At 55.1% G+C, this 21,278-nt stretch overlaps 1 protein-coding gene across 2 annotated transcripts; it reads left to right on the top strand.

The window, feature by feature from the left end:
* The first annotated feature begins 848 nt into the window (after positions 1-848).
* ASPHD2 (aspartate beta-hydroxylase domain containing 2) lies at positions 849-13,593 on the top strand. 2 transcript variants are annotated; one of them, XM_087424034.1, is made up of 4 exons: positions 849-942; positions 4,530-5,613; positions 11,093-11,206; positions 11,760-13,593. In XM_087424034.1, exons 2-4 carry the CDS (start codon positions 4,728-4,730, stop codon positions 11,867-11,869), a joined length of 1,110 nt encoding a protein of 369 aa, XP_087280160.1. In that variant the 5' UTR covers positions 849-942; positions 4,530-4,727; the 3' UTR covers positions 11,870-13,593. The 2 variants fall into 2 exon arrangements, with proteins under 2 accessions (XP_087280160.1, XP_087280161.1); XM_087424035.1 differs by lacking the exon at positions 849-942 and adding an exon at positions 1,587-1,741.
* Positions 13,594-21,278: the final 7,685 nt, after the last annotated feature.

The raw sequence follows: 21,278 nt of genomic DNA, 5'->3' as shown, positions 1-21,278 counted from the left end.
TTCCCTGAACGTGCCCTGCACAGCTCCCCTGGAGCCCTAACATGTCCGTGGCCACTGTGAGCTCATTTGTCTCCCTCAGGCCTTGGCTCAAACATCACCCTCAGAGAGGCCTCCCCCCTCACCCTGTCCTGTCCTGTCCTGTCCCTCCCCGCCACTCTGCCCGGCAGGTGAGCGTAGATCTAGACCTGCGATTACTGGGCACTGTCCACTCCGGCTGGACTGTGGCTCCCACAGCGCGCAGGGCCAGGCCCACGATCATTCTTTGTATTAACGAATGAGTTTTCCAGGAGACTAAGGGACCTGTTTGATTTGCGGGTTCATTCCAAGTGCCGGAAAGGCCTTGTAAGCCTATGCTGAATCGATAAATAAAGAAAAGAAGGGTGTCAGGGCGAGAGAAGAGAGGGAGGAAAGGAGAGGGAGGGAAAGGGGAAGAGAATGAAAGGAGGAAAGGGGGAGGGAGAGACCCAGAGAGGGACGGAGCAGAGGGAGAGGGACAGAGAGGCCGCGGGAGGGGACAGCTCGGGGGGACGACCAGCGGCTGAATTGCTGCGCCCGGACTCGGTGAACGCACGCCGCCGCCCGCGCACGCTCGAACTGGGCGGCAGCGCGTCCTGCTGCCCGGGCCACCGCCGCTCCGGCCTCGGGTCAGCCGCGAGGGGCGAGCGCCGCCGGCGTCGGGGGTCCCGACCCCGCCCCGCCCCGCCGCCGCCCGCCGCGCCCCCTCCCCCGCCCGCGGTGCGCGCGGCATTGTGGGAGTTGTGGTCCCCGCGGCCCCGCGGAGCGCAGCGCGGCGTCGGCGCTGGCGGGGGCACCGGCGCGGCTCCGGCTCGGCTCCGGCGGCGTGGGCCGGGCGGGGCTCCGCGGCGCGGGCAGGGGGCGTCCGCGCCCTCGGGCGGCGGCGTGGCCCCGGCCCCAGCGGCCGCCCCCACCGCCCGCACGCAGGTAAGCGGCGTCTCCGGGGGCTGCGGGGCCGACCCCGCGGGAGCGGGAGGAGGAGGCGGCGGCCGGGCGGCTGCGGTCCCGCGGTCCCCACGCCGCGCGGTGCGGCCGCCTAGGATGCTCCCGGACGCCGGCGCCCGCCTGCGCCCCGCATCCTGGCCCGGCCGAGGGGCCCCGCCGCCAGCGCTCGCTACGTGCTGAGCGCCGCCGCCTCGGCTGTGCTCGCGGCCCGGCTAGGCATCACCCTCCTCCACCCTACCCCGTCGCAGTCCCTCCCCTAGTTAACCGCCCCCATCACCCTCCCCCGTGACCCTCGTCGGTCCCTTTCCTTGCTTGCTTTCCCCCTCCCCCCAGCCCTGAGCATCACCCACTTCCCGTTTTCCCGTGCTGACCTCCTCCCTGTCCCGTGAGTTATCACCGTAAGCCTCCTTCCCTGATCTTGAGCCCATCTCCCACTTCTCCTGTCGGCATTTACCTTTCCATCGTGCCATCCCCCTCCTGCCCTGACTTCCTGGCGGTCACCATCTGGGTTACCCCATCTTTTGCCTCCCATTCCCCCGCTCCAGAGTGGGTGGGTGCTGAAAACGCTGGCCAAGAGCGGTTCCCCGCGAGGGGGGGGGGCGGCTCCAGGGCGGCTCTCGCGCTCCTGGGGGGAGTGGGCTGCATGCATCGCACGCCTTGCCCAGCGCTGCCCTACTCCTTGAGGGCCTTTTGAGGTGGCCTGGCCGCCCCCTGAGAGTGACCGGAAGCTCTTGAGCACTGGGCAGCCTCTTGGACTGGTGATGTGAACTGGATTAACCAGGTTAGAGCGATGAGTCTGTCCCCCAGGTGTTCACTGTATCAGAAGTTATATGTGATTGGACTTGCTCACCACTTGGCCATGAATTTGAACCGTATTCCCCAGAGCTGACTGACCTCTAAGATCTGGAGTTGCATATTATGAAAGTGCAGAACTGCCATGAGATGTCCCCATCCCTAATGAGGGCAGAAATGAAACAGATGAAAATGAACAGATATATGAAGGAAGCTGGAAGTTACTGTGGTCACTGGCACAGGAGCTGGTGGGGCGCCGGCAGGAGGCGGGTGGTGAGAATCCATGTCCTCCCCACTGGGAGGTTGGGGAGTCGTCACTGGGTGTTATGAGTGTCAGGTGTTTGAACTAGTACTTAATGAACTGTCAGTTACCCTACAAATGTGAGGGTTTCTTTTAGTGTCACATTTCAGCTGTGAGCTTGTTAATCCTCTGGGCTCAGGGACCTGCCAGCACATATTGGCTAAAAGTATCGGACAGGTATGAGAAATCTGAACTTCAGGTCTCAGTGCTGTTGATGATCTTGTGAACAAGGTTTGAAGCTGGGGTTCAGGGCGTCAGGATCTTCTGCTGCCTTGTGTTGATAGCTCAGCCTGGGGAGCTCTCATGGCTGGCGTTGTACAGAATGAGGCTTCACCTAGGTGGGGTGAGCGAGGAGCGGTGTCCAGTGGAGAGATTCCCTCATACTCAACCCTGTCTTCCATGCCTTCATTTTGATTGACTTAAACGTTAATGATTAGCAGGGCTGATGGGAACTAACACTTAACAGGTGTTTGTTAAATTATCACCATCTCACTCAGAACGTGTAAGAAAAACCTCTCCTCCTGAGAGACTGAGTTTCAAAGTTCCAATTAGCGGTTTCGCTCAGTGATGGGGGAAATCCTTTTAGTAAAAGTGCTTGTTGTCACGCAGATGATGGTCTCACACAGAATTTGGGGAATCCTGGGGTTCTGTCTGGGAGATCGCTTGGAAGCAAAACATCTTTCATCTGGGTTTTCTTTCCCTTCGCCTCAAGAGGAAACAGCTGCTGGTTATAATAGTCGAGAGCCAGGGGCGTGGAGGAAACCACTGTTGCCATCCAGTGGGGCCCAGCCTTTCCCTCTTCTCCCAAATCTGTGAAGAAATTGAGAATGTGTGAGGAAAAAATTAGCTTCTAACCTCCCCACTCTTGTATTTTTCCTAGAAACATAAAAAATGTCCATGAATATTCAGCATGTATGTTTTTGACTTACTAAACGTTACAGTCAAGTGATTCTTGATTCAGCCTAAGCCAGGAAGATGCAAGTAGGCAGTTAATGAGCACCTAAGGTTTTCCTTTCGTTTTTAGCTTTGCAAGTCTGGGGACAAAAAAATTAGGTGAGATGTATGGCCACAGGAGTGTCCAGGATTTCCCTTTAGCTGTTGGAATTCTCAGTCCTGAAATACCTTCCCTTGTGCCCCTCCTCTGGTTTGCTGGCTAATCAAGATGGGACGGCACATATGGAACACTGCCATCACATGACCATAAGTGCCTTAGATCTGTCGTCCTTCACCTTCTTCCAGGGAGATGAGCATTACCATCTTCTAGATGAGGAAACTGAGACTTAGAGAGGGGAAGTGACCTGCCCAGAGTTGGCATTAATACGCCGTCCAGCCCATTCTCAGTTTGGGTTCTTAACCTGTCTGCTACATTGCAAGAATTTTCAGGCCACATTTAGTCCCTGGAGAAAGGGGAGGGTACAGCTTTACCATTTTTTTAGTGGCCTTCTCATATTTCTGAGAGAGAAGAGAGAGGGTAGACTACACAATGAATTTTCTGAATTGTTCTGCTCCTCGAGATGAGGGAATGGATTGGCCTTGTAGCAGAACATAGACCTAGCTGTTTTCAGATTAGAAAAGCAGGATGGATAAGGATTTCCGCCGGGAAACGCGGCCAGGGTTTTATAGACACGGGCGACGTGACAGCTGGGCTCTGATCGTCCTTGTAGGTTATTGGGATAATCAGGGTGCTAGATGCTGGCCCTAACCTTCCACAAGAGACATGGCAAAGCGCTTCTGTTTGGAGACAGACCGGAAAGGGCGTCTGTTTCCATTCTGTCCACTCATTTTATTTGCATAACCCATGGGTGAGGCCAGGAGATAGTCTCCCCAGCGAGTAGACAGAAAATGCCCTGTGTCTGCCACGGATGTGACCCCAGAGCCCACTTCCTTTTCCAGCTTGATTTTAAGCCCAGCCCGTGTCAGAGGGCAGGGGAGATTAAATGAGAATGATGAAGTGCTCTGAAAAGAGAAAGTCAGATGGAGAACATGCAGTTTTCAAGTTCCTTTGCCATTTTTAAGACGCTTTTGAATCTAGATTTCTTTTTTACTTAAAGGCACAGAGATTTAAGGAGAATAAGCATTTATTAAATATCTACTGTGAAAGAGTATAGCAAAACGATTAGACGTTGGCTTTGCAGTCAGATGGGGTTTGTGTCCCTGCCCTGGCTGCGTGAACTTGGGTGAGTCATATGGCCTCTCCAAGCCTTGGTTTCCTCATCTGTAAAATGGGGCTAATGGCCCCTCCTAAGGATGACAGAGAATAGATAGGACTGCTGTAATTATCAGACAGTGCTTGATGCAGGTTAAACATGACTGGCTTTTTGCTAATTGGGAATGGTGGTAAAATGGGGAGAGAATACACAAGGTTGAGGAGTGTGGTCCCAACAAGGACCTTACAGAATGATCTGAGGCTTTGCATGTCAGTTGAGGGCTTTTCCAGGTGTAAAAATTTATGCTGGTTTATTTTTTTTCATCCCAGCTTTGGACTTCCTAAAAATCCTTTCGCAGTGACCAGCCCCACTTGCTAACGTGACATAAAGCAGCTCCTTCCGCCCTCCCTGCAGTGACTTTGGCCAGGAGTAGAGTGGCGGGCACAGAGGTCCGTCAATGCCGCCCCTGGCAGGATCCGAGGAACGGTGGCAGCCATGCTCCCCCCTGGCCCCCCGCGCTAAGCTGCATGGTGTGGGTGCCCTTGGGACCCCGGAGGACTGACTGTCTGCCCTTGCTTCACGCCCCCGACATCAACTCCTCCAAGATGTCTCTCGAGTGGCTGGTGGCCTGGAGCTGGTCGCTGGATGGCCTGAGGGACTGCATCGCCACGGGCATCCAGTCCGTGCGGGACTGTGACACCACCGCTGTGGTCACCGTGGCCTGCCTGCTGGTCCTGTTCGTGTGGTACTGTTACCACGTGGGCCGGGAGCAGCCCCGGCCCTACGCCTCCGTCAACTCGCTCATGCAGGGCCCCGATGCCGGCGGGCTGCAGAACGGCTACGTGTACTGCCAGTCCCCCGAGTGCGTGCGCTGCACCCACAACGAGGGCCTCAACCAGAAGCTCTACCACAACCTGCAGGAGTACGCCAAGCGCTACTCCTGGTCCGGCATGGGCCGCATCCACAAGGGCATCCGCGAGCAGGGCCGCTACCTCAACAGCCGGCCGTCCATCCAGAAGCCCGAGGTCTTCTTCCTGCCCGACCTCCCCACCACGCCCTACTTCTCCCGGGACGCACAGAAGCACGACGTGGAGCTGCTGGAGCGGAACTTCCAGACCATCCTGTGCGAGTTTGAGACCCTCTACAAGGCTTTCTCAAACTGCAGCCTCCCGCAAGGATGGAAAATGAACAGCACGTCCAGCGGGGAGTGGGTCACCTTTTACTTGGTCAACCAGGGGGTTTGTGTCCCCAGGAACTGCAGGAAGTGCCCACGGACGTACCGCTTGCTCGGAAGCCTTCGAACCTGTATTGGGAACAATGTTTTTGGGAACGCGTGCATCTCCGTGCTGAGCCCTGGGACTGTGATAACGGAGCACTATGGCCCCACCAACATCCGCATCCGATGCCACTTAGGTACGTTGCAGGGACGGGTCTCCCGGCCCGCGCTGGTCTCAGTCTGTCTGACTCGTGGGTGACCAGACATCACAAAAGTTCAGGAGCCAGAATCGTGCTTTTTCACATCCTACACTGGACTCCTATCACAAATTGGTGAATCACCTGTAAGCAATTTTGACAGCAGAGATTGAGTCAAATAAGAAACTGGTGATCGGTGTAAACCTAATTTCTGACAGAAGCTCTGTCCAAAAGCACTTTCTGCAGTGTGTGAAAGGTCTCCAGCTGCACCATCCAGTACGGTAGCCACTAGCCGCGGGGAACCGTGGAATGCGTGAACTGTGGCTGGTGCAAGCAAGGAGCTCAATTTTTAATTTAATCTAAATTTAAATAGCCACATAGGCCATGGCTACTGTACTGGGCAGTGCAGCTCTAGAGCCAGAGACAGTTGTACTGATTACTGGGAAAGATACCGAGGTGCCTTCTGAATCGCCAAGGCTGAAATGATGCTTGGTGTTAGGTGATTTTATTCAGGTTCTTGGAAAAGTAGTGATGTGTGTGCTGTGTGTAGCAGTTTTGAAAACAGGGTTTGGAGTCAGATTGCCTTCGTTTGCATCCTGGCCCCACCGTGAGCTAGCTGTGTTACTTTGGGCAAGTCACTTCATCTCCCTGCGCCTCAGTTTCCTTGTTTGGAAAGTGGAGGTAGAAAGATCATCTCTTACAGAGTTGGTTTGAGGATCTGGTAGGATAATGTGTATTGTAAAGCATTTGTTCACACAGAGGCTGATAGTGAGTACTTAACAGGTAGGCTTAAAAACAACTCGGTAAATAGGAATATTAGTTCCCAGAATGCCTCATTCCTGGTGAGTTGTGATAACGGGTTGGTTACCGGGGTGACAGCATCACCAGTTAGCTCCCAGATGAGAGGAGCTTGCCGAGAGCCTCGGCAAAGGCCGGTTGTAGGGAGTTGGCAGTGCTGCCTTGGCTTCAGGGTGGAGGAAGGAGAAACACGTGCAGGAGCCCCGGTGTAGGCTGGAGCAGGGGTTCGTCATTAGGCTCCAGAGAGGGGCCTGGGGGGCCTGCACTGGATGCCCCGGGCCCTCTACCCGGAGCCCTCTGCTTCTCCCATGCTCTCTCTGGGGAATCTGAGTAAGATGTGGCCAGGACAGAGAGCTTCACTGCTTGAAAAACAAAAGGAATTAGATCCGAGCAGTTGACACTGTGAGTATTTCAGGAGTAAAGGCAGGACAGAGTGGAGGCTCTGGACTAGGTGGCCTGGCTTCGTGGTCAGCTCTGTGACTTTGGGTAAGTAACTGAATCCGTGCCTCCATTTGCTCATCTGTAAAATGGGGAGATAGTGCTTCCCTCACAGGATCATTGAGAGGATTCAAGTCATATCTTCTGTGGCTGCCTAACGTGGTGCCTGGCATGTGATGGCATTCGAGAAATGATAGCTAGAGCTTTTATGATCAGACACTGCGTGTGACAGTGTGAGAAATGATCCATAAGACGTGGTCTCTGCCCTCAGGAAACAGTGGGAAATGAACAGGCTTTGGAAGCAAACACACCTCAACTCAGATCTGCCAGCCCCACTTCCAGAGGGGCCTTGAGCACGGCCCTGAAAGTCTTTGAGCCTCGGTTTTCTCCTCTCTAAAATGGGGGTGGTGATACCTGCCTGGAGGCGTGTTTGGAGGATTAGGACTGTTTCAAGTACTTGGCGGGTAGAGGGCGTCAGCCAGAGGGGCTCTAAGTAATGGAAGAGGGGACATGATCATCTGAGTGGTGATTGTGAGAAATCACAGCGCTGTGCACGGCCCCGGGTGCACTCCGAGATCAGAGGGCACCGGGCTGCAGGCAGGCTCTCTGGGGAGCTGGGTCTGGCCCTGGAGGATCACTGTGGCCACCAGGGTGGGGCAGAAAGAGGAGCCTTCCCCATGGGGCTAGGGGAGCCGGTCAGGGGAGGCCAGTGGTGGGGGCTGCGGTTGGACAGGTTGGGTGGGTGCCGACCACAGAGGGCCCCCATGCCGGGCTTCGGAATTGAGGCTGTGGGCAGTGGGGAACAGTGCTGTTCTTTTTTAAAGATTTTCCTTGTGTGTTTTTTTTTTTTTTTTCAGTAAGAAAGATTAGCCCTGAGCTAACATCTGTTGCCAGTCCTTTTTTTGCTGAGGAAGATTGGCCCTGAGCTAACATCCATGCCCATCTTCCTCTGCTTTATATGTGGGCTGCCGCCACAGCGTGGCTTGATAAGCAGTGTATGGTTCCGCACCTGGGATCTGAACCTGCGAACCCTGGGCCACTGAAGCGGAGTGTGTGAACTTAACCACTACACCACCAGGCCGGCCCCTCATTGTGTGTTTTTTAAAGCTTCAGAACGCCGTGTAGGGAGGAACGTTGAGGATTGATGTGATAGAAGTCCAGGCAGGTGTGTCGAGTAGGAAGGGCTGGTAGCAAGAACACCAAAGATCTGCCTCCTGTGTATTTAATGCCTGTTGTGCGTCTCTGCAATATACGTGTGTGTGTGTGTGTGTGTGTAAAACATGTCCACACAGACCCTCTTTATGACCTGTCATTACCTCCTTGGCCTAGCTGGTTATTTGCCAGTGGAAAATCTTGGTCTTCCGTGTTCCCTGGGCAGCAGGCAACTTGGAACACGTGGCACTGGAGGGTGGCTAGTCCCCGTGGCTGGGCGAGCTCTGTGGTTGGGTTTGCTCAGTGTTTCCTCCTTCCCACAATCACGGGCACATGTGTATCCACCCAGGAAGGAAACAAGGTGTGTTAGGCTCACGTGACCTTGTGTGTTGACAGAGAGGGCGTCCAGAGAATGAGGTCAGAAGCAGAGCAGGCCTGGTGGAGCCCCGTGGCCACACGTCCGCCAGTTCCCTGGCTGAAGCTGAGCAGGCACCTGCAGTTCCCGAGCTGCGCTCTTGCAATGCCAGCCCTTGTCCTGTTGTTCTGCCTCCGTCTGAGCTGTGGCTGGTGGAACTGTCCCTCCCGACACTGCAGCCCCAGCCGGTGCTCTTCCTTGGGCACATGTGCTGCGCCCTGCTCTGAGCTGCCTCTAGAGGTGGCATCACTCAGTCTCGGCTGAACCAGAGGACAGCTCCGGCCCAGCCGTCACCAGCACTGTGTGCAGGGCTGGGGCGGCCCGGCTGCACTGCCACAAACCTCCAGGAAACACCTCTGAAGCTAACTAGGCAGATGTTACTGGTGAGGCAGATGCCTGTCCAAATGGCCGACCCTCAGGAAAGGGGAGAGGAAAATGCATGAGTATATTCAGCAAATTCTCGCTGAATAAGCACAATTAGACTCTCTTTTTCCTTTTGTGTGGATGCTGTCAGATTTCTGGGCAGCCTAGCCAGGTGTACCAGCAGATCCGCTCGTGCTGCCCTGCCCGCCCTGAGTGTCAGCTGCCAGCATCCTGAAGTGGGGGCGGCTGGTGGGCAGAGCCCTTTCTCCACCCTCCTTCCGCCTCCCTCAGTGCTCGGTGTGGGATCTGGGACTGGGCGAGGCCATGTGTGGGGCCCATCTCTACCCCCAGGAGCCACCCAGCTGCTCTATTCGGGGGGAATATTGATCATTTGTACCAGCTAAGCTGGTTTGTGGGCAATAGGCAGGAATAGTGGGCCACTAGAAGGCTGAGCAGAATGCAGGGGCGGGCGGAGGGGAGTACACAGGGTTTACTCCCCTCCAGCCGGGCCCGTTTTCTGTCACCGTGGCACGTGGCAGTCAATCATTTAGTGGCCCAGGGAAAGGGGAGCTTTTTTCTGAAACCCTGGGGTAGACCATCCCCACAGCAAACCACCTATTCCTATAGGCCTTCTGCCCCGCACCAGCCTGTGAGGAGACGCGTGACGAGAAGGTATGGCCGGTGGGGCCCTCCCATCTGGCCCAGCAAGTGGCAGGCTGAACCCCTTTACCTCCCTGTCCCCCAGCCGTTGTTCACAGTAGCAGGACATCGTGGTACCAGAGTTGGATGGATGGGCTCAGCTGATTCAGTGGAAAGTACTGTTGATAATTGAAACTTACTAACTACAGGGAAATCAACAACACTTTAATTCCACTGCTGCTAACGTAGTAACTGGCTTTTATATCATACTGTCCAGTCTTATGAGAGCCTGTTCTTTGGAGCCAGACAGATTTGGATTCAGATCGCAGTTCCCACAAGGACAACTGACTTTCCAGCAGGGCACTTCACTTCCCTAAATCTCAGGCGCTCCATCTGGAAAGTGGGTGACGATGCCTGTCCAGTGTTTATTTAGCACAGACCTGCTCACAGGAAGTGTTCCGTTATCGGGAGCAGGGGCAGTGGGCACGTAGCCCTGGAAGGTGTGTGTGTTAATGTGCCCCTTTCACAGACGAGGCGGCTGTGGCTTAGAGAGGTTGAGTGACTTGCCCAGAGGCACGCAGCACGTAGGGTCGGAGCCAGTTGTCTGACCCAGGTCTCCTGTGCTTCCCGCTCGTCTGTGCGGTGCATCTGTGTGAGTTCTTATTCCACACGTACGTACTCCCTGGAGCCATCCATCTCGGCTGCAAAGGCCGTGTTAAAACGCTCTGGCTGTTAGAGAGAAAGCTGTTTCATGTTTCTCACAGGGGACATTCAGTCATGGCCTGGGGTCACGGTTGTCACAGTGAGTCACTGAGGAACAGGAACACCGCGATCCCAGCCCATCTTCCAGGGCCCCCTTCCTCACGGGTCAGTCCTCCTGGAGAGCTGTCGGGCTGACCCGTCCTCTCCCGAACCCGTGAGGGCTGTGGTGGGAGCTTCGTTTATGGACGTCCAGGTAGTGAGGGGGCCAGGTGTTTCTGCAGAGCCTTGGGTTGGATGGGGGTGTGGAAGTGCCCGCACAGCCGCGCTTCAACCAGCCCCCCTTTCTGGGGTTAGGCCCCCGAGCTCGGGACTCACCACTTGCGTGTTGAGCATATGGCTCCTTGCGAAGGTGTCAGTTTGTTTCCTCTTGAAGCTCAGGCATTTCCCTGGGGGTGTCCTCCAGTTTCCCAGAATGAGTCTGGGGAACATGCCGTCCTCGGGCCTCAAAATGGATGTGAAGGTTGGCACGCAAAGAACAGGGCACTGTGCGAACCTCTGCATCTTGAATCTCAACTAAAACTGCCCTAGAGATGGCGCCACAGTAGACACAGTTGGGCCGGGCGGGGCTCTGAACCCGGCTTCCCTCCATTTCCAGGGGTCCTGGGTCGGGCTTCAGGAGTCTCAAAAGTGTAGTGCAAGCCTTGGTCTATGCTTTAGTCCGAGGAGTCCATGACCCAGAACAGGTTAAGCCAGTGGAGGAATGAGTTTGCCCAAGGAGCGCGGCGAGGATCCAGGTGCACAGCCTGCATTTGCCCTATTGAACCGCCCCCACCCCGGGCGGGGCTCAGAGGGGTGGGCTGCAGGGTCTGGTGCTTCAGAAGTTGAGAGCTCTCACCAAAGCGGGCCCCCCCGACCTCCAGCCCTCCCTGATCCTGCGTGCCTTCTCTCCCCTCTCTCTGCTTGTCCCCCAAGGTCTGAAAACTCCCAGCGGCTGTGAGCTGGTGGTGGGGGGAGAGCCCCAGTGTTGGGCAGAGGGCCGCTGCCTCCTCTTCGATGATTCTTTCCTGCACACTGCATTCCACGAAGGTGAGTGTCTGCCCAGCCCATCGCCACCTTTTTTTATTATAGAGTTTTTTAAAGCAGTTTTAGGTTTCCAGAAAAATTGAGCAGAAAGTACACACCACCCTCACACACGGTTTCCCCTTTTAGTAACATCCTGCATTTGTGTCCTACGTTTGTTATAATTGATGAGCCAATATTGATACATTATTATTAATTAAAGTTGATAGTTTACATTAGGGTTCACGCTTGGTGTTGTACGTTCTGTGGGTTTTGACAGATATATGATGGCATGTATCCACCATGAGAGTATCACAGGGAAGAGCTTCATTGCCCTGAAGGTCCTCTGTGCTCCGCCTTCCACTTCTTCACCCCTCCCGCCCTCCGCCCGTTTCCTCTTACTCACCCTGCTCAGAACCTTAGGAAGCCGTGACAGCATTCTTGACCAGAGAGGAGCAGATCTGATCTGTGCCAAGGGCCGGGATGGGCCCCTGCCCAGAAGCTCTCCACGCGGGATCCAGCTCTGGGTGGGTCCTGGCTCCAGGGCACTTTGAACCTCTCCTCTCTCACCCGCCCCCAGGTTCAGCAGAGGATGGCCCACGGGTGGTTTTCATGGTGGATCTGTGGCATCCAAATGTCGCAGCCGCCGAACGGCAGGCCCTGGATTTCATCTTTGCTCCGGGACGATGAGAACATTCCCGTGCTGGAGCCGGCGAGAGTGGCCGCGGGTCAGCATGGGCGGTCTGGGGTCCGGTCTGGCCCCCCGCATTGCGAGTCCACGCTCAGAAACCTGCCTCAGCAGAGAGCTCTTCGTGGGATTTTTACATCGCGTGGGGTCCCGCTTTCCTTTGGTTGTTGTAAACGGGAAATTTTCAGCTTGTATTTCCTTAGATTTTTTTCCTTCCGATCATCTGCTTCTGCGATTCCTTTCTGCCTAATAGTGCGTTACTTTGCTCCGTGACCAGAGGCGGTGCCCCTCTTGTCTGTGTCATGTTGCTCCGTGGTTTTTTCAGTGCTCTGAAATAGAGTAACCAAATGGTTATTTGTCTGAATGTAATAATGTAAAACTTCTTGTGGTCATCTTAAAAGAAAACAACAAAAACAAAACAAAAAATGGCAAACTGGAGAGCTGGAGAACTTGGCCTCTGCTGCTGTCACAGTCACACAGGGGACCCTGCAGCCGCCCCAGGGCAGGGGAGAGATGCAGTCCCCGCCGCCGGCCGGCTTCGCGGGCAGGGTGGACACGGTCAGGGGCGGTGCACGGCGTCAGGCCTGGGGAAGCTGTCCCCGTCACTCACCTCGCCCCAAACCCTGTCAGGTCCCCGATGGCAAAGAGCATTCGGCGGGTGGGACTGGAGGCTTTTCTGTCAACCTTGCTTTCCTACGAAGCCGAGGCTGGAGTCCTCGAGAGCCAAGGTGGGGCTCCCACGGAGCAGCCGCGGAACGTGTAATTCACTTACCTCACTGCCTACAGAAGCCCCACTGCCAAACCGGGCCTGGAAACTTCCCCGTTTGAGCGGTTTTGAGTCCACGGTGATGAATGTTAAGCCAACCCAGGTTGGCTGATAGGAGCTGTGGTGGGATAAGACCTCACTCATCCATTGACCTCTGGGAAAGCCTTTCTCTGGCAAACTGGAATCGTAGATCCGACCAAAGTGTCTGTTTTGCTTTGGAGTTCTGTTGCCTCTGATTTTCCATTTATTTGTCTGTACATAAATGTTCGAACCCTGGCCTCGGAGAGAGTGGGCCCTGTGTCTCTGTCACTGCACAGGTGCCAAGTGACGGCGACCTAAGCCAGGGTGTGTGACACTGGGAGGACTACAGACCCAGAGGACTGCCAGTCGCGGTGCTGGCTTTTGGTCTCCTGTGAAGGACGGGGCCAGTTTGAGGCGCTGAGTCTAGAAACAGCCTCCTGTTAGCCCATGTGTGAGAGCGTAGCCTCCAGCCGTACTAGAGATGCCTTTCTTGAATAATGAATGATGGCAGTGTCGGGTTTATAAAGCCGTGGAGCGGTGTGGAATCGACGGCTTGTCACACGTGCGGGTCCCGTGTTTATGTCCGAGTGGAGACCAGCAGCTTCTGTGAGGAGCAGGCGTCAGAAGTGAACACGATCTGAAATGCGCTAGGTGGTTACTAGCAAGTGGGCAAAGAAAACGTGTCTACATTTGAGTAAAATTTCCACGCAGATATTTTTCAGTGATTCGAATGCAGGAAAGAGCAGAAATTTCAAACACACCTGAAGTCTTTTTACTCATTAAGTATCTTGTTCAAGAACCACTGAGGTGCATGATTTCTGTACATACTGACCGCTCTACGTTTACAGAGCCAGCAGCCCACACGGGTACCTGGCTGCCTCTGCGCACGTGACGTGGTTGGGGAGCAGGAGATAAATAAAGGATCTTGCTGAAACCCGAGTGGAGTGGTGAAGTGGTGTGTTGGGCAGAGGCTCTGAGAGGGGCCCTCCTACGAGTGTGAGGCTCTTGGGTTTGGGTCGTGTCACAGAGCCAGCGGGCCACTAGAAGTGATGGTGTATAGTGAATGAGGCAAAATGTAGTTCTAAACTAATGGGTGTGGGGTGGGGGAAACGAGCAGATCTACAGAATGTTAAGGAACCACAGGTGTCACACTGGGCAAAGAGCCAGGACCGTGGCTTCAGGAAAGCCGCGGATTCGGGACTCAGGGCCAGGAGCTCGCTCCCCTGCGACCTTGGGCACATCACAGAGCCTCCGTGTGCCCGCTGTAGAGGTGACGCCTGGCGTGTAAAGCAGGATGGTGGCTCTCTGTCTGCCCTGGCCGTGCTTCTGTGCAGTTACCAGCATACCTACGTGCTTCTGTGCAAGTGAGGAGGGAGGCCGGGTAAGGAGGAGCTGGGTAGACATTTCATCCCTGGTAAAGGGGGCTCCTTCCTGCCGCCTGCGTCTAGTTAAGAGGGAGAAGCATGGCCCTCAAAAGCTACACTGTGAGTTTTTCCCTTTGTCTTAGAAGAAGGACAGGTGGCTGGTGGCCTGGAGCCCCAGGAGCGGCCTGGCAGTGGGTGTTCAGGAGCAAGTGGCTTCAGCCCACAGTCCTGGCTGGGCTGCCGCAGCAAGGGGACGGGGAGAGCCCCTCTCACCAGGGCCGCCGTGTTTCTCGCTCTCCTGAGGTGTACACTGCCAGCGGGGCAATTGTAATTTACATGTCACAGGACGGGATGCTCAAGGGCAGAAAGGGGAACCAGCATACCTGCCCTGCCTTCACCCCGAGACGGCCTGCACCAGCCTCGAGGCCAGACTGCACAAGGTCACACCCGGGTCTCCCAGGCACCTGATCTTCATCCCCCAAACTCAGCTGATTGGGTTCTGAGCCCTTTGGTGACAGTGACCGTCGAGTGCAACATCACGTGCCCTACAGCGTGTAGTGGGGGAGGGTAATCCTAATGCACTGGATTAGTTAGGATTCTAACTTTGGCTGCACAGTACAGTCACCTGGGGAGCTGTTGAGGAATACTGATGCCCACGTCCCACCCCTAAAGCATCTCTTTTCAGGGGGTGGGGCCCAGGTATTTGTTTTAACTCATTTCCTGCAGTGATTCTGCTGCGTAGCCGCGGCTGAGGGTCGCCACCCTGAGTAGCAAGAGTGGCGCGGCCTTTGAAACCAGCCAGCTCGAGGTTAGTCTGGGCTGCAGCCCTCCGTAAGGCTGGGCAGGCCACCTAACCTTGGTCTCTAGGGGATAGCCACTGTTGCTAACACTGTCCTCCAGCGGTACCCTGCCCAGCCTTTTGCAAGCCTGTAAAGTCCCCATTCTCAGTCCTTGCTGCAGTGCTGGGCTCAGGGTCTGACCAATGAGAGCCTTCCAAACTCCTGGTCACTCAGGGATTGGGTCAGGGCTGTGCACATGATCCAGACCCAACCAATGAGAGCCTTCCAAACTTCTGGCCACTCAAGGATTGGGTCAGGGCTGGGCGCATGGTCCAAGTTCCTTTGCTGGGCCCATTGAGAAAGAGAGGCACCTTTTCATGGGGTGCAGGTGGGGAGCTGGTGGAAAGAAAATCAGAGTGAAATCCACAAGGAAAGCAGGTCCCACCCTGTGGAGATCATCTGAGTCCCGAACACAGCTTTGCCTGGAATCAGCCCTACCTCTGGACTGTTAAGTTACTTGAGTCAATAAACTCCCTTTTAATTCTGAAGCCAAGTTTGAGTTGTGGTTTCTGTGCCTTGCCACCGGAAAGTCCTGATCCACCCTGAGCTTCAACTACAAAATGGGCCTAATGCCTGCTTTCATAGGCGTAAAGTGAGGTTTGAACAAGATCATATTGTGTGAAGTTCTGGGTGGAAAGGAAGGGCTCCATATGTATTTTAAACGTAAAGATGAGAAGCACAGGCTAAGTACAAATGCTGTGTTGAAGGACCAGTGTGTCCTGCTGCCAGCACCCTCCCCAAAACATTTACCTCCCCGCTGAACCTCACTAACCAGACATCAACACAGGGAACAGGCGGAACAAGGCCGTGTACTTGAGAGCTCCTGACAGATGGCAGTGAAGATCCTCAGGCAGATGGCAGCATTAGGTGGCGGGAGGCAGCACACGCAGACACTGGTTTACTTTCTGCCTCCTGCCCCGGCACACACACCGGGCCTCACTTCTGGTTACCTACGCTTCCCCACCTCCCCCACTGCCCATGCCTTAGCCGCCCCAGATTCAGGATGAGAGAGCTTTCCTCCCGGAGTACAGAGAGCAACGTGCGCTCTGGGAGAGTCCTTCCACACGTTATTATCCACACTGGGTAAACAGGGACAGGTATACACCTTGAACACAAGAAAACGTGGGCTCAGAGCGGGCGGCTGACATGAACAAGGTCTTGTGGTGCGGGTGGACGAGCTGGAATTGGCAGCCAGGTATCCAGGCTCGCAGCTCAGCGTCTTTTGAACTCGTCACACCTTCAGGCCTTGCTCTCCATGGCCCATGGAGGGACTCTGCACGGGGACCCCCTGGGGAGGCCGTTTGCCTTCTCAGGGCAATCACACTGAACCCCGCTTTGAGGGTCCGCAATATGCCACGCCTTCACGTGCATTACCTTTTCCTCTCCATTTTAAAGATGACACTGAAGGTCAGAGAAATAAAGTAGCTCGGCCCCTCAGTCCTAGAGCTGGGATCTGAGCCAGGTCTCTGACCCGACTCCCACGTGCTCCTCCTGCCGCAGGAACCAGCTGGGGCTGGTTGGAGGGCAAGGGCGCACGCAGGGCCTTTTACCAGCTCACAGGGAGCCGCGAGACGGCCTCACTGGGCCCTTCCCCGGGAGCGCTGGGCCCCGCTGATGAGGAAGGCAGGCTGGCTCCCGGCGTGGACCCGAGCACACCCGGCAGTCAGAAGTGGCTCTGACAGGATTCAAAAAGCACTCTGGGTTTTATTCCCAGGAGAAATACAGCTGATTTCAGGTTCAGATCTGGACGTTTAAAATAAACAGAGAGGAAGTATCCTTTTTTAACGTTAAAGCCCGTAGAACTTTCCCCTTAAACTTCCTAAATTCAAGGAATCCCAAGTATCTTTTTTGCCCTAAGCTAGGATGGTTGTTGTTGATCTTACACCCTGCCCTCCCCAGTCTCTGCACAGAGGGGCCCAGTCGGGGAAGGGAGCTTCCCCTGCCTGCTGCTCTTTTCCCAGGAGAGGTTAAGGGGTGGGGACAGGGGTGTGTGTGGTGGAATGGTGTGAACACACACCAGCACTGCACACAGTTTGAGACTGTCAGCCATCGGTTTCCTGCTCACTCACAACCTCTGCGAGCTCCTGAAGAGCAGGGCTGTCCCCGGCTGCCTCCTCCACCTGAAGCCAGTGCCTGTCATAAAGTAGGCACATCCCTCTACCCGCCCCAAACCCAATCCATGTGCAAGTGCAGGCACCTCCAGTCTCCTAAGTATGCTTCAAGTCTGCCCATGTCTCTCCATTGTCCGGCCACCTCCCTGCTCCAGGTCACTATCCACTCCCACCTGGACAGGCCGGCCTCCTGATGGCTTCCACTCCTGCCCTGCTCATCATCCATTCAGGCGCCAGTGACCTTTCTAATGAGAACCAGACCAGGTCACTGCCCTGCTAACAGGCTCCCCTGGGCCCAGGGCCTCGGTAACCTGGCTAGGCCCTTTGTGGTGCTGCCCCATCTCTCCCCACCTGTGCTCTGGGGCGCTGCACTATTGAAAGACAGGGTGCTTGGAATCATCAGGACAATCACATCAAGTTTGCAGGGTGGGCCTATTAGATTCCTGTGCTGCTGTAATAAACTACTACAAACTTGGTGGCTTAAAACAACAGAACTTTATTCCCTCACACTTCTAGGGGCCAGAAGTCCCAAGTCAGTTTCACTGGACTACATCAGTGTGTCAACAGAGCCGCACTCCCTCCGGAGGCCCTAGGACAGAATCCATCCTTTGCCTCTTCTGGTGTCTGGTGGCCCAGGTGTTCTTTGACTTGTGGCCTCATCACTCCAATCTCTGCCCCAACCTTCACATCGCCTTCTCTTGTGTGAAGATTCTTCCTCTGCCGCTCTCTTATAAGCACAGGTGTGATGGCATTTAGGACCCAGCTGGATCATCTAGGATGCTCTCTCCATCGCCAGAGCCTTAACTCAATCACGCCTGCAAAACCTCTAGCAGAGAGGGTAACACTCACAGGCTCCAGGGATGAGGACCTGCGACCTTTGGGGCTACCAGTCAGCCCACAAGGCAGCCTGTGGCCGTGTGAGGATGCTCGCACAGTGGAGGGCGCATCGCTTCTCACCGCAGGATGGGGTGTTCGGAACGTGCTCACTGGAGGGGATGTGGAGAGCATCTCAGATGCATGGGAAAGGACCGCCAAGGAGCTTAAACACCAGAGGGGTGACTTCACCCAAGATCCAGTCTCCTCTTGCACCCACAGTCAAGGTAAGAGATGAGCCTAGATGCTTCCCTCCAGGGGACAGGCAGTTGGACTAGGCTCAGATGGCCCCCTAGGGAGCAGAGGTCCTTTCCCAGCGCGCATCTGATCACCGCTGTGAATCCCTCCACAGGACACTATCCTTACAGCTCACGGTTCACAGGTGGCAGATGCTGAGCAGCCGGCAGGGACTGACCCTCAACACAGAGCCTTTCACGTCCTCTCCCTCCTCCAGTGTTCCAGCCCCCAGGAGGCGGCTGTCCTGGATCGACAGTGGCACTCTGGTGTCAACTGTAAGCCAAGGCAGGGCAGGCTGTCCCGCCAGTGCCGCCTTCCCTGGGGAGCACCACGAGGACGTGGGGCTCACTGCAGCAGGAAAGGCCGCGCTCTGGGGCGCCTGGTGTGTAGAGGCTAATTTTGAGGGTATGGGCCTGGGGCTGTGCATTAAACAAGGTCCTGAGAGCCCCCGAACGTCTGAGATATTGAACAGGAAGATGAAGGGTCAAGTGTTCCTTTTCCAGGAGCCTCTGGGCCACGGTCGCCATCAGGGCTGCAGCTGAGGGGACCGAGCTGAGCTCCACTAGACAAGACCAGAGCAGAAACTAGATGGGACCAGAGACGCAAAGGGAGGGAGTGTGTCTGGACGTGTTTCTGGACTTAGTTTTTCTGAATTAATCCTGGGTGGATGAGCCTCGGGGGATCCTTTTCCACACACAAGGGGTAGGATTGGTGGGTTAGATCTTGGTGGGGGTGGAAGAAGGCTCAGAGCACAGAGGACGTTATAAAGCTGTCTTCTTTGGCCTGGCACTGAGGACACTGGGAGGAGAGGAGGGGAACGTGTTGAAGCAGCCACAGCCCAGAGCCTGGAGGGCTGGACTGGGTCGATGGCCAGGGCGTGACAGGCCTGGCAGGAACAGCGGAAATGCACACACGGGAGGCCACTCTCCAGGCAGACCCCTGGCTATTTGACAAGAAATAAGGTGAGAGGGCTGACCCTTTTCCCTTCTTCCTCCTGCCAACTACCCCTCGCCAGCCCCAACAGATGCATCCTAGGACCAAGGAATGATCCTCATTCAGGGACCACCCACACCCAACTTCTCCCACCACGCTGCCCATCCTCCAGCACCCACCTAGTGTCCTCAGACTGCAGGGAGAACCTCCACAGTTGCCTGGGGGCTTCCACCACCTCCCGCCCAGAGAGGCTGGCTGGGTGGGCCAGGAAGGCTGGGGGCTCGGGGGCCATTTGGACGGACATCCACTCTCAGATGAGGGTGGCCCGCTTGAGGGCATCTGGGATGCTACAGAAGGAAGTGGGGCCAGGGCAGGGTCCAGAGGAGAGGAAGCAGGGACCCAGCTGGCCATTAGTGTCAGGATCCGGAACTTGTAGGAAGAAAGGTGAGGGAGTGCTCACGATTTCTTCCTCGTTGTCCAGCCCAGTTCTCCAAGGTGGGAAAGGAGGTGGCTGGGATCTGAGATGGATGCTCTGTCTAGCATTTGGCTCAAGGGTCCCCGGTGCCAAAGCTGTGAAGAACCTAGTTTGGTGGATGGGATATGAGCGTGCAAGTGTACTAATTATCTATTGCTGTGTAACAAATTACCCCACAAAAGAGTGGCTTAAAACAACACACATTTATTATCTCACACTTTCTGAGGGCTAGGAGTTCAGAAGTAGCTTAGCTTGATGGTTCTGGTTCCGCTTCTCATAAGGCTGCAGTCATCTGAAGGCTTGACTGGGGCTGGAGGACCTGCTTCCAGAAGGTCCACTCACGTGGCTCTTGGCAGGAGACTCATCACGAGGGCTTCTCTGTAGGGCTGCCTGAATGTCAGCTTCCCCCAAAACAGGTAAGCCGAGCGAGAGATGGAAGCCGTCATGTGTCTTATAACCTACTCTCAGATGTCATACTGTCATTTTTGCCACATTCTACTCATTAGAAACAAATCACTAAGTACAGCCCACACTCAAGAGAGGGGAATTCAGTCCCTAATTTGTAGCAAAGAATTTGTGGACATATTTTATTTTTTTGTGAGGGAGATCAGCCCTGAGCTAACATCCATGCTAATCCTCCTCTTTTGCTGAGGAAGACCAGCTCTGAGCTAATATCTATTGCCAATCCTCCTCCTTTTTCTCCCCAAAGCCCCGGTAGATAGTTGTATGTCATAGTTGCACATCCTTCTAGTTGCTGTATGTGGGATGCTGCCTCAGCATGGCCGGAGAAGCGGTGCGTCGGTGCGCGCCCGGGATCTGAACCTGGGCCGCCGCACGCGCACTTAACCGCTAAGCCACGGGGTCGGCCCTGTGGACATATTTTAAAGTGACCATCGCCGTGTGGGTCTTCACCTGCTGCTGTGATTGTTGAGACTTCAACTTAAAGGGAAGCACCTGGCTGCCTTGTGCACTGCTTCTCAGAAACCAAAGCATCTTGTATTAAAAGCATTTTTAGACCCAACAGCAGCCCTGGGAAATTAGATGGGAAGAGAGGTTTCTGAAAGCAAAGTAAATAAGATTAAGATCTGCCAACGGTCTGATAGCTAGGCATGGGCCCTGTGACAGCCAAGCGATTTCCTTGTGAAGCAGACCCTGTGTGGACGAGTCCTCGAACAAAGACAGTTAGCTGAGCTACCAGCGGGCAGGTGAAAATGGGCTCCAAATTCCGTCCCTGTTTCAACACAAACCAGGCTGTAATTTCACTGGGCTCCAAAACTGAGGACCTTGCAATTCTGGAGCATCCGTGAGCAAAAGGAAAAGTTTGGCTACTTAAAAATACCCACAACAGAAAAGGAACGTGGTATGTGTCAGTCAGTCATGGGAAGGTTCCTTGAGAAGCTGGCACAGAGGCTGGTAATGAATTTTCTCTTGGAGAATTTTGCAGAGAAGTAGGAGAATATACATTTATCCTAGCCTGAGGCACGATCCTCCTCCATCTGGGAAGATCACCCTCTTAGGGCAGCCAGTGGCAGGAGGGATCCCAGAGAGAGGTGGGAGAGAGGGCGACACAGGCTGGCGTGCCGCACCAGCTGTGCTGAAGCTGGTGTTCCTGGAGCCGCCGGCTGCAGCCGCGCACCCTGGCAGACAAACCGTCCTGACGTGCACCCTCCTCACCTGGCCACGCTGGATCACGAAGGGGAAGAGACACGTGTCCACACAAGATACACACATGCATACATATAATATCCTAACCCTGACCTTAACTTTGTCACTAGAGATGTTGCTATTTAAT

The sequence above is a fragment of the Ceratotherium simum genome, chromosome 35, assembly GCF_057802395.1.
Source record: "Ceratotherium simum simum isolate JZ-2026a chromosome 35, ASM5780239v1, whole genome shotgun sequence".
NCBI lineage: Eukaryota > Metazoa > Chordata > Mammalia > Perissodactyla > Rhinocerotidae > Ceratotherium > Ceratotherium simum.
The sequence above is the reverse complement of the archived record's forward strand: the minus strand, read 5'-3'. Positions and strand labels throughout refer to the sequence as shown.